Below are 13,177 nucleotides of genomic sequence, written 5' to 3'. Positions count from 1 at the left end.
ATTATATGACCTAGGTGGATAATTTTGTCAACTGACTTTAACTTCATGCCACATAGTAGAAATTCTGGTTCACAGTATTCTGTATGTCGATCTTAATTGCTCGTCTGAATACAATTGACACACTCTTCTTCACATTGAATAAGAGGAATCAAGTTATCGTCACCATAAACTCTACACAAGTCCAGCATATATTGCAAACCTGTTCAACTGGGTGATAGCAAAAATGTGTCATCTGCATACACAATGCAGCCAGTGATCTACCTAAGACATGCGCTCGATCCCATTCCTGAATTCTTCATTGAAAGAATCGGGTCGTTTATGTAAACGACACGTTGAAAGAATCAGAGATAATACACTCCCGTGCTTTACACCGTTACTAGCTGGCTTGAAAGGGGAACATCTAGCTTGAGGTTGTTGAATTCCAGCAAACTACAACATTCTGCTGTGAATATACCAGCGCCTCAAAAGTCATGAGAAAGTGTGGCACTCCTAGTTGCAACAACTTTGTAAATAGCAACGGATGTGAAACTCTATCAATACACCTTGGACAATTATATAGGCAGCATGTGCAGCCAAAGACAACATCATGACCATTCTCCAGAAAATGCTTCACAGTCTAGCTCCTTCACCACAAACGTACGCATGTCACAACCATATGTCTTCTTAAATCTAAATAGCTGTTGTTCAGATACCCAAAACTTGTCATCAAAACATTCTCAGTAAGCTTCTCCAACACAGATGACAGATGACAGGGCAATTCCCCTATATAGCTATAGCTGTATACTGTCCTTTTACTGTTTACTGTCCTTATCTGTGATTGTATCGTGAAAGTATATATTAATACCTACTACATTCCTACACACCCTTCCTTCTTTAAAACAAAAACTTAATTGCCCAACACAACACTACAGTACCCTTAGCTGCAACTTGTCTGTCTTAGACTACTAATTTGTTATCTACTTTTCATGAATACAAACATAAGCAGTGTCATAGTCAGATAAGTATCTAGGCGTCTTTACTACTCTGCCACTTGGTGTCTTGACTTCCTTGGTAGGCTTGTTGTTGATTATTTCTTTGTGTTGTTGTCGTTCATTAACTGTTTTGGTCTCTTTTGTCTGTATCAGATGCCTTCTGTTTTGAATTAGCATTTTCCCATCCTCAGTTTCCACTTCATAGGATTTTGGTCGTATTTGCCGTTTTGCTGTTGCTTTAGCCCATTGTTTCCCAGTGTAAATTGGTTGAATTCTTACAGTACCTTCTGAATAAAGTTTCTTCAAGTCTTTGGCTCCTCAGTTGTAGGACTTTGACTGTTTCATTTTGTTCTTGTCTAAGCCAACTCCGTCATTTGTCGCTGCATTAGCTTTGCTGTAATGGGTAGTATACTTCTACTTCTCCTTGACAGCATACGCTGTGATGGACTTGTTACCACGCCTTCCGTTGGAGTGTTGTGATTATCCAAAAGAGAAAGCCACTGATCTGTCCCTGTTTCTTTGGATCTTATCATAATTCTTTTGATAGTCTTTACCGCGTTTTCCGCCTTTCCATTTCTCTGATGGTGATATGGGCTAGACATTGTGTGTCAAAAATCCCAGGTTCTTGAAAATTGTTTGAACTCTCTTGATGTGTATTGTGGTCTTTGGTTTGATACCACTTCCTCTGGAATTCCATACCTTGCAAACTGACGTTTCATTGCTTTTATTACGGTTGATGCCGTCGTCTCCTCAAATCGATCAACTTCTATGAAGGAGCTATAGTAGTCCACAACAACCAAATATTGCTTACCATGAAATTGAAACAAATCATTCCAATTTTGGACCATGGTCTGGTTGGTACTTCATGATTTGTCAACTTTCTTTCTCCTGTCGTCTCTCAAACATACGACAGGTTTCACACTTCTCCACTCTGTTTCTGATTGATAGTGTCATTCCTGGCCAATAAACACATTCTTTGGCTCTCCTGATGCATCCATTCGTACCAATATGTGAGTAGTGAATCCTCTCCAACATCATTTTTCGTAATTCCGTCAAAATTACTACTCGTTCACCTTTGAATACAAGTCCATTCTGTGTTAGTAATTTATCTCTGACGTTGTAGTAGGGCACAACTAATGGATGTGCATCCTTCTTGTTGTCTGGCCAGCCTTGTTGAATTGCTAGTTTTAGCTGTGACATAACTTCGTCTTCTGTTGTTGCTTGTTGAAGTTTCTCAATGCTTTCCTTTGTCACAAGCAAGAATTGCGCTGCATTAACTGTTTCTAAACTGCACACTTCTTCTGAATTCACTGTTAATGGCTCGTTGTATTCATGCCATGCTCTGGACGGAGTATCTGCTAAGACCATTTCCTTTCCTTTCTTGTATTGAACTGTGATGTCATACCTCTGCAGTCTCAGAAGTATTCTCTGTAGTCTCTTTGGTGCTGATCTTAACGGTTTCTTATGAATCGTTTCAAGAGGTTTGTGGTCTGATTCCACAATTATGTGTCGTCCATACGTATATGTATCAAATCCCTCCAGTCCAAACATGATGGCTAATAGTTCTTTTTCGATTTGTGCATAACGAGACTCAGTCTCAGTCAAGCCTCGACTTGCATATCCAATGGGTTGCCCATTTTGTAAAATTGCTGCTCCTAAACCCATGCTTGAAGCATCACACTGTAGCATAACATTGAGTTTGTCATTAAAATATCTCAAAACAGATGTTTTTGTGATTGCTTCTTTGATGGCTGTAAGGGCTCTCTCATGATTTCTTGACCAACACCACTATACATTCTGTTTGGTGAGCTGTCTGAGAGGCTCGCACATTTTGGCTAGATTTGGCAAAAATTTGGCTAGATAGTTCACCATGCCAATGATTCTTCTTACTCCCACTACATCGTTTGGGCTTTTCATCTTCTGTATTGCTTCTATTTTCTTCGGGTCAGGTTTGAGACCTTAATTTGTCGATAGATGACAATACATTCTGTAATCTCAATCGTAACTTTGCTAGATTCAGACATATGGCTCATTTCTGGCATTGATGAAGTAGTCTTTCTATCTTCTGGTCATGATCAATGATTGTCACATCATATGTATCTCCATCTCCCATGATAAGAATATCATCAGCAATTGCAAATGTTCCTGGTTGATCGGCTATAGCATCATGTAACCTCTTCTGGAAAATCTCTGGAGTTATCGTTAACCCAAAAGGCATCCTTTTCCAGGAATATGCACCAAATGGCGTGTCAAATGTGGTCAGTGGCTGTGATTATTCATCAAACGGTACGTGCCAGTAGCCATTCTTGACGTCAGCTACACTAGATACTTTTGCATTTAACAATTCTGGTACTATGTCATCCAAAGTTAGACTTTGATACTGCGTTCTTGTTTAGAGGTTTCAGGTCCAAACGTATTCTCAGCATTCCATTGGGTTTGTGTACTATTACCAAACTTGACATCCAGTCTATCAGTTTGTTTGTTCTCTGTACTACATTTAGCTTCTCCAAGCGGTCTAGCTCAAGCTTTAGTTTATGTTTCATTGCAATCGGTAGCCGTCTCACTGGTTGTTGTACTGGTGTGACACTGTTGTCAATATCCATGTGAAGTGGTTCTCCCAGTGTGCCAAACTCAGCATCGAACACATGTTTGTGTTGACTATACTGTGTCATTCTCTGTAATGCAGGTTGCTTTCATCTTCAATTGTTTGAATCTGATCATATTGAATCATGACTAGTTCCATTTGCTGTTCAGTAGGTGCTCCTAGCACTGAATTTGGCGCTTGTTTCACAACAATAAAGTCAGCCTTGTACTTCTTTCTGTTGTTGGGGTTCTTGACATTCACTCTGCATTTTCCAAGAACTCTCACCTTTGACTGGTTAAACATGGTTAACTCTGTCTGACAACGCTCAAGCTTGCGGTTTGATGGCATATCTTTCTCTCTCAGAACGTTACAGGTAGCGCCTGTGTCAATTTGAAACTGTATGGGTTTGCCTTGTACCAGCATGTTTGCCATAATTCTCCTGTGGTACTTGTCTCCTACACTGTTTACTTTTTCTGATGTCTCCATTAGTAAGCATACACTCACCATCACAGCTTGTTACCTCATCATGCGTGGTGCGTACTCTGTCTCTTCTTTTGCTCATTTGCTTGCTTCTGTGCAAAATGATTCTCCTTGCCACATAATCCACAAACCCTGGGCATTTCACTACAGCTCTCTCATGTTGCAAGCCGCACTACTTGCAATGCAATTTATGTGCTTCTCTCGTGGGACCACTTTTCGTTTGTTTGTTTTTGCATTCTTGCAATTTCTTCTGGCTTCCGCGTTTCCTTACTGCATGAATCGCTGGACTAGACTCACTTGTCATGACTTTCATCTGGTGTGACGTCACTTCGTATGCTCGACATGTGTTCACACATTCTTGCAGAGTCATGTCTTGCTGTTGTAGCAGCTGTTTCCTCAGAGAATTCTCGTGTACTCCAAATACGATTTGGTCACGAACTTGTTCATCTAACTTGTCCTCAAATTTGCATGTCTTCGCTAACCACGTAGGCAGTCACATACTGATCAACAGTTTCATCAGGCTCCTGTTGTCGTCGCTAAAATTGGAAGCGCTCCTAGATAACATTTATGTTACCTACACAATGACATTCCATTAATTCTATGACTTTGCTCATACATTTCTTGTTGTCTTCTGTCTCGAAGGGTAATGCATGATAGATCTCCAATGCCTCAGAACCGATACACGATTATGTATGATTCCCATACTTGTCACCACTGCTTCCAGTTTTGACCAAGATCTCCTCCCGTCCTCCTCTTCTGTCGCATTAGTACGCTGCCCTGCAGCAGGAATGGTGACACCGCTGGAGGTGATGCGTTTAGTGCTGCCTCTACTATGAGATCTGCTCTGTCTTGGGGTTCCATTCGTCTTCGATATTTGTTCCCTCCGACTCCTATAAATCTTTGATAGTTCACACGTAGTTTAGTTCATCCACTCTTGACACCATGTATCGTGAAAGTATATATTACTGTCTACTACATTCCTACACAGTGATAATACTGCAATCTAGATGACAAGGCAGCTTCACTATACACTGATTGATCATATGATCCAGTTGTTTGTTAAAAGAACACTTAATTATCACTGGGTCATTAGTCTGATGAGAGTTCAATATACCTTGAAAATGGTCTCTCCATGAGTTGCAAATCTCTTTGTCTGATATATATATATATATATATATATATATATATATATATATAATTGCCTGACCAAACCGAATACATGTGTTTGAAGAAAAGGTTTTGCGTTGGTATTTCACAAAAGTCCATTTGATTATTGGATAGCTTTCCCAGACCATGCCGCTCCTCAGTTGCTCTTTTTAGTTTCTAAATTCTCTGCAAAACGCCACCTCTTCATAAGATTGAAAACTTCTCCATTACATGTCGCTGTTTACCTTTATCCCGGCCACCAGTTCCTAGATCATGTCTGCCTCTTTCTGCAGAGCCTGGATACTTCGATCTATCCCCCCTCCCCCTACATCCATTATGGCGAATCCACGTGCACCAGACACCCTGTATAGTAGGGTAAAAAAGAGGACATATAGAGTAGTTAACTATGTATACGAAGATACAAGAGGATACAAGAGGTATATTCAAAAGGATACTCAAAAGGATACATCTACGTATACACGAAGAACTACTAAATATGGAGTCGAAACATGTATATACGTATTTACAAGAAAATTAACATTTCCATACCGTGTTGGATCGGTTGGTAAGAGTTACAGGTAACTTTGATTAGAAATAGAAAGCGCATGTGGTTAGAGGAGACGTCAAGAGATGATGGGAGTGAGTTCCACAGCTGCTGACCTTTTTAGAGCGTTGGTCTGGGGAGAGTCGACTTGACCACCTCCTTACGAAAGACGGGTCAAAGTAAAGACGAAGACGAAAACGGTAGCTGATCTAGTCTGCGGAGCTAGACCATTTGTTAAAACCTACAGTTAGAAAAACTAAAGTCCCAAGTTGTTTGTTGTGCCGAAGAGTGAAAGAAGAAATATTGAACTTAGTATACTAAAACTTGCGTCGAACTTCCTCCAAGTTGAAGTTGCGGGGTCGCAGCGGCGATCGAAGACCAGCTAGAACACGAATGGACTGTTTCTCAAGCAGTTGAAGGCGATACACTGGCTGAGTTAGAGAGCATGCACCGTACTTGCCATTCGAGTGCGGCACAGTACATGTACACATTGGTCATATTCACAAGTGCTAGCTAGGACTACAACGTGCACGTGCGTTGCCTGGTAGCGCGCGTTCCTATCTCGCACGCGGAAAGTGCGTGTTTTGCTTGTCACCGTTGTGGAGGCCTTCGTTTGCGAAATGGCGGCGACAACGCACGAAGGTAAGTTATTAGCTACGTGCAAGTAAGTGTGCCTATCAGTGCTCGTTGGTGTGTTTCAGAAGTAGAACGGCAGATAAAGGACATACAAGCCCAGAAACGTTCACTAGACAAGGAGAACGATGGAGAGAGGGTAAGCTTTGTAGATTGTAGACTCATGAATTCTTACAGGCGTTGACAAATTGGGGCCTCCTTTGAGGGTTGTGGTGTTGCACGTTTTTGCTACGTTTCAGAGGTGTGTTTTTACTTGACTACTTATTTAGCAATAGGAAAGACTAATCAGTTTAGTTTGCAAGAGTTTTGCTAACCATGTTGGATTAGCTTTGATGTCAACAAATGCATGAGATTCAGTGTGCGAAAATAGTCTTTGACTGACCACCGGACATCATATCCTGTCAATTTAAGATTTGCCGGACATTAAAAACATCTGGTCCGACATTCTAGTCATGAAAAATACCGCTTATCACTTACAATTAATATATATTATATCAGGGTTCTCCCTAGAGATTTTTGGGAGTGTGGTGGGATGGGCAGGTCTACGATGCATGCGGTCTGCTGTTTGTAGAGATCTCTACAGTTGCACAGTCAAAGTCAGACATGCCCACTTGAACGGATCCTAAGCGAGGTATATTTTGCGTCGTAGCTATTGCGTGTAACGTATGCTCAAGTGCCCCCTCCCCCCCCCCCCCCCCCCGGCAAGGAAATCAACTTCAATCGCCACTAAGCCCTTCTAAGCAGTGTTCATAGGTTGTGGGAGCACAAGTTCCATGGATGAAACTACAGAAAGTCTTGTCTAGTCAGGCGTTGATTGACATGCATGGACCAATGTTGTTGATTCGCAAGAAGCCATGACTAGTCTAGAGTAGACTTTAGGTGTTACACTTCTCGAACAAGAGGTGAGCTTTCCGTGTCAGGGAAGAGCATCCAGGAGTACTATCAATGGCAGCGCATCTGGGACTGCAATCAACACAAATACAGTGTACATGTCTGGAGTGAGGCTATTATCCTGGTTTGTAAGAGCCTGGATTTGTGGCCAATGTCACCTTACTAAGTAATATAGTATTGGGTTTCAGTTTTTGTAGTATGGAAATCTTATATATTCTCTAGTTAGCTGTCAAACTTGGACTCCTATCTACCATTTCTGAGTGTGGCGCACTCCTACTGGAGCGTGGCGCGGCACCACACTGCCACGCTATAGCGAGAACCCTGCATATACTGTAACGTACATTTTTGCTGGGCCCTGTGGACAACTGGTTGAGAGCAAAGACCTCGCAACACTTCGAGAAGTGTATAGCAGTATGACACGTGCGAGCGAGCATGTGTATATTAATAGGCTTACCATATCTTTTTTCCAACATTAGAGCCCACCACAGTAAAGGTATACAAGCACAAGGAACAAAGTGGTTTGGGTGGAGGTGTTTTCTCATTCAGATCTAGTTGTGGCTCACTTGATTACTGTAATGGATTCATGACAATCTTGGGTTGCCTCAGCGATTTGAGGTTGGTACATGTACACAATGTCGATGTATTTCTGTGTTGCCAACCAAAACTTGGGATACAGTGCACGAACAGGTCAACAAGACACTTGCCACTGCACCTATAGCTTGAAGATTGGGGCGTATTTCTTTATTCTCCACCTAATCCGGTTGAGCTCACCCAAACTCCACAAACTAATCCAGTGGGACGGTGGATTAGTTTGTGGAGTTAGGATGAGCTGTCATACTGGATTAGTTTGTGGAGTTTGGGTGAGCTCAGTCGGATTAGGTTGTGGAAATAGAGAAACTCGGTAGAGGTCCATAGCCTCAACCGGATTAGGTTGTGAAGAATAAAGAAATGCGCCCTAGGTTTCATGGCTATGTCACTCTGATGTTCTATAACGCCTTTGATAAAAGAATCACGCCACTAATAGAACTACAACGGTGAACCCACTTGACAAATTACTAAGAAAGTCTGACTAGTGGCCATGCTCATTGTTTAAAGGGGAACTCCCACGAAATTACAAGTAACGTTCTCACGATAGTACTAAGTGCCCTGACTCTATTGGTACCTTTCTTTCTTAATACAACTCTTTCTGAATGGAGAAATTGAGCTTCGAACATGGGGGCGTAACCTTATGGCAGTCGCCATTTTGAAATGATGACGTAGCAATATCTTACTCGCGTATGTTGCTCTGTGTAGCGAGGATATATCGAGGGTCAGTCAGAATTTGAAAGGATGTAGCATCTAATAACACAGTATCTTGGATGCTCACTAAGAACGTCCTTGGGTGTGAGTCGTCTATGATGCGTGGTAATGTCATTTACTATTACCTCAGGCCATACGCGTACAAGGTTGACTAGGCGGAACAAATGCCATGACTGAAAACGACCTGATACGGTCACGCTGACTGAATAGGGCATGTTGTAATGTGCAAGTAGAGACTATAATTTCACTACGTAGAAGTAATATTGCAGCTAGTCTACTGCCGTTGACTTGTGAGTTGTCCATTACATTACAAAGAATGGTTTACTGTATTGCGTTCGGTTGCAACAACAAGGACGGAGATCACAAACGTGGTGTGCGCTTTCATCACTTACCTCTTAGGAACAAGCCTCTGCTGAAACAATGGCTGACAAAGCTTCGATTACAGAATCCTCCTGTTAGACGTAGTAGCTTGGTCTGCAGTGAACACTTCGAACCGGACTGTTTTCAACGAGATTTGCAAGCAGAATTACTGGGAACAAAACCACGAATTCACCTCAAGCCAGATGCTGTCCCAACAATTTTCACTTTCACCTCCAAACGAAAACAACGATCAACAGGACAGAAACGAAGACACAATCAGGTTACTATTTACTGTATGTTTCAATCAACCTGTCACTTAGAGCAGACCCTGTTGATGTAGGCCCTTACTGAAGTAATGAAACAACATGCTAAGGTTGCTAGAGTGCCTAACTCTGATGATGATTATGAGCACCACCAAGAAATCGACAAAGAAAACAATTCTCCTGGAACCAAAGCACGTGAATTTTGTGATGCTTCAACACAATATGATCTTAGAGACCTGGCTGAAACAAAGGAACATTCATACTGTGTGAGAGAATCTTCACCAATTCCCGAGGACATGCATTCTAGTCAACTTCAGCCACCACAAATTGCCCCATGGTTAGTAACACCAGTAACTGACAGTTGTCAGTCCACAGAGTCTGATGAAGAGGCACATTCTCCTAATACAGACAGTGAAACAGAGAAATACTGCGTCTTTGACACATCTTGTACTTCACAAGATTCGGATATCGAAATGGGTGGTCAAGAGGACCAAAAATTCATTGTTTTCAGAAATTCCTTGAGTGAACTGTTCCGATTCTGCCCAACATGTGGCTCTTCTGTAGTCAGCCAATCAGAATCAACAAGTGGAACGATGTTAGTAGTAAAAATGGAGTGCTCAAAAGGGCATAATGTAAACTGGCAGTCCCAACCACTTGTTGCTGGTCTACCTGCCGGAAATCTTATAACCGCAGCAGGGATTCTGTTGTCAGGAGGAACATTCAGCAAATTCAGCCACTTTGCTCAAATCATAAAATTGCAATTCATCTCGGAATCATCATTTTATCGATTGCAAGATGAATACCTGTGTCCTGTGGTTAATGAAACGTGGAAAAGTCACCAGGAATCTATACTAGAAAACTTCAAAGACAACCCTTTACACCTACTGGGAGATGGACGATGTGACAGCCCTGGATATTCCGCTAAATATTGTACATATACTCTAGTGGAGCAAGATACAGGGCTTATTGTTGATTTTCAGTTGGTGCAGGTCAGCGAAGTTTCCAATTCTGTTGGGATGGAAAAAGAGGGGTTTCTACGATCAGTCAATGAGCTAGTAACTAAAGGATTAACTGTGGCTCAAATTGCTACTGATAGACACCTGCAGATAACATCTGTCATGAAAAAGCAGTTCCCAGATATAGATCATCAGTATGATGTTTGGCACGTTTCAAAAAGTGTTATCAAAAAGTTAACCCAACTGGGTAAGGCAAAGGGCTGTAGTAACCTTCTTCCATGGATAAGATCTGTGGCAAATCACTTGTGGTGGTCATCAAAATCATGTAATAGACAGGCTGAAAATCTAAGAGAGAAATGGATTTCTATTATTTACCATACAATCAATGTCCATTCATGGGAGAATGCTACATCTTTTGGCAAGTGTGAACACAACGAATTGTCACTTGAAGAGAGCCAACGAAAGCAGTGGTTAAAGAAATGTTCTCCTGCACATGATGCACTGAAGTCGGTAGTCCTAAACAAGAAGCTTTTGAAAGACCTTGACAAGCTAACGGACTTCAGCCACACTGGTAATTTGGAAGTTTACCATGCTCTTCTCACTAAATATTGTCCTAAGAGGCAACATTTCAGCTACAAGGGGATGCTTGCAAGAACACAGCTGGCTGCACTTGATCATAATCACAACACAGGAAGAAGGCAAGCTACCACTAGCAGTGGAGAAGTGAGATACAAGGTGGTTTTTCCCAAACCTACCAAGATCTGGGTTGCAAAGCCCATCACTGAATCAAAGAGCTACGGCTATCTGCAAGGAATCCTTAAAGCAGTTTTAAATAAACGACAGCTGAATCCACAACCTCTTCGAAAACACAAAGCCAGACAACCTCCAGTGACTTTACCAGCCAACATTGCCACCTGTGAAAGACCACTCAAGGAAACTGTTGTTAGAGCTCGTAAAACAAGATTTACATAGAACATACAACTATGGCATATAAACGCTATAGCATGTATAAGATGGGACATTAGTTGACACAGATTCTTAGAATTAGGTAGTTACAAGCATTCTTGTCAAAATCATGTCTAATCATGATGCTCCCTAAACCCCACGTACACTTCGCCTTCTTCTGGGAAAGGTCTTCTAATAGCAAAACTACACATGATGGTATGACCATTTTAGCACGCCTGCCCAGTCTTGTAGGAGCCCAATGTGTGAACTGCCTGTATGCTGTCGACCTCAAAAGCCTGTAAAGTGAAAGACAATAAACAAAATGGCAATACCGTACGCACTTGTGTCAAGAAACCTGTGATTCAGAGGTTCTGTGAAGGAATCTTCAGTGACATCTACCACTGCGGACACAGCAGTGTGCAGAACGTCATAGTTGAGGCAGACAAGCTCAAAAGTTGCGTGTTCTACCACACACCGTAAACCACAGAGTCTCTAACTTAGCGCGTCAAACTCTTGGCAGCAAAGGCAGTGGGTATGACGACACACTGACCGCATGTGCACCAGTCTGAGTTGACCAAGCGCTCGGGGATTTCGTCCTCTGTGTCCGAATCAATTTCATGAGAGTTTCCCGAACTCGAACTGCTCTCAGTGTCATCACATTCGGGCTCAAAACTGTACGGAAGCTACGCCATATACTCTGATGACAACACATGCGCAATCGGTAAGATATTCGTACGTCATCATCTCAAAATGGCGACTACCATAGGGTTACGCCCCCACGTTGGAAGCTCAATTTCTCCGTTCAGAAAGAGTTCTATTAAGAAAGAAAGGTACCAATAGAATCAGGCCACTTAGTACTATCATGAGAACGTTACTTCTATTTTCATGGGAGTTCCCCTTTAAGATAGCAATGAAGAGAGACAGACTTTTAATTTCTTTGACAGACTCCTCCCCTGGCTACAAATCCGGTCCACGTATAATCTGCATGCTCGTTCAGTTCTTCAGCTGTCATACCCAGTTAGTTTTGGAAACATTGTCTTCGTTTGCATATGCACCATACCTCTAGACGTTGAAACTGCAATCGTTCCAAGAAAACTACGCTACGCTACTGGCAGTTTACTATAGTTCAGTGACTTTGTGCTATCCTGTCAACCTAATTGTCTTCAAGTTCTTATAATCACTACAGAACATTGCATGCAACTATTGCTGCATTTTCCTATTCTGCCACATTCACGGTGTACATGTATCATGGCACGTGGCTGTGCACTGCATTGGTTGCACACGCAACCCTCAGAGTCCCAGCGTGTGTATGTGTGCACACATATGGGATTTGACACTTGATGCTCTACTAGAACATGTATGGTGCATGGCTGTCTGCATTTGTTTCGTGGGCAAGCTTTGGAAACAGCGTTTGTTGACACGACAGTGAGATGTGAGGATGTGGGTTGCTCATACGGGATTCGACACCTGACACTGCCACAGACAAAATGTCAGGCGAATGTATTGGTAAAACTAGACTGCAAGCTAAGGAGAAATTGAGTTGGACTGGTTGACATTAATTGATTACTGGTTGATATTAATTAACCCTTTCACCCTAACGTGCGCAATTCTGTAAGATGCTTGTATTACTGTAAATCAACAAAATTTTGTAAGCATCTAACTTTCGTAAATTTTGTAAGCGATTTCAGATTTACGAAAGTTAAATGCTTACTAATAAATTTTAGCGACACATTCCATAGTAATCATCACGTCACCTGTGCCAGACAGACTGACACTTGTACATGTGAGGCAGGACACATGCCTAGGCAATAGCAGATATTTATGAAGGGTTCTGTTGTTTTGACATGTCTGCACGTGGACACCTGTGAGATACATACTGCTAGGAAGTACACATGCATGCGTGCCGCTTAGCAGATGTACTTATGCGTGGTTCTGTGGTTTTGATTTTCTGTTGATTTCATGTTGATGTTCTACACAGAGAAGCGGCTACAGTGTGTTCATCAACGCTCATGAAAGTTGGCTACTTACGAAATGGCAAATTTGGTCACTTCCGAGTTTTCCGCTTACGAAATTTTGTTGATTTACAGTACTCTAATCTCTCAAAC

At 41.9% G+C, this 13,177-nt stretch overlaps 1 protein-coding gene across 1 annotated transcript; it reads left to right on the top strand.

Moving 5' to 3' along the window:
- The first annotated feature begins 8,882 nt into the window (after positions 1–8,882).
- Positions 8,883–10,854, top strand: LOC134193495 (uncharacterized). Its single transcript, XM_062662322.1, has 2 exons — positions 8,883–10,698; positions 10,760–10,854. The coding sequence occupies exons 1-2, from the start codon at positions 9,264–9,266 to the stop codon at positions 10,852–10,854; spliced, it is 1,530 nt and encodes a 509-aa protein (XP_062518306.1). The 5' UTR covers positions 8,883–9,263.
- Positions 10,855–13,177: the final 2,323 nt, after the last annotated feature.

Source organism: Corticium candelabrum, chromosome 17 (assembly GCF_963422355.1).
Source record: "Corticium candelabrum chromosome 17, ooCorCand1.1, whole genome shotgun sequence".
NCBI classification, from domain to species: domain Eukaryota; kingdom Metazoa; phylum Porifera; class Homoscleromorpha; order Homosclerophorida; family Plakinidae; genus Corticium; species Corticium candelabrum.
Note: the sequence above shows the minus strand (reverse complement) of the source record. Positions and strands in the feature narration are given on the sequence as shown.

What these genes read in the sequence shown, in the direction of transcription:
- LOC134193495 (XM_062662322.1), top strand. Translation starts at nt 9,264, where the DNA reads ATGAAACAACATGCTAAGGTTGCTAGAGTGCCTAACTCTGATGATGAT. An exon ending in AACGGACTTCAGCCACACTG is followed by an intron (nt 10,699 to 10,759) that starts GTAATTTGGAAG and finishes GCAACATTTCAG; the next exon opens with CTACAAGGGGATGCTTGCAA.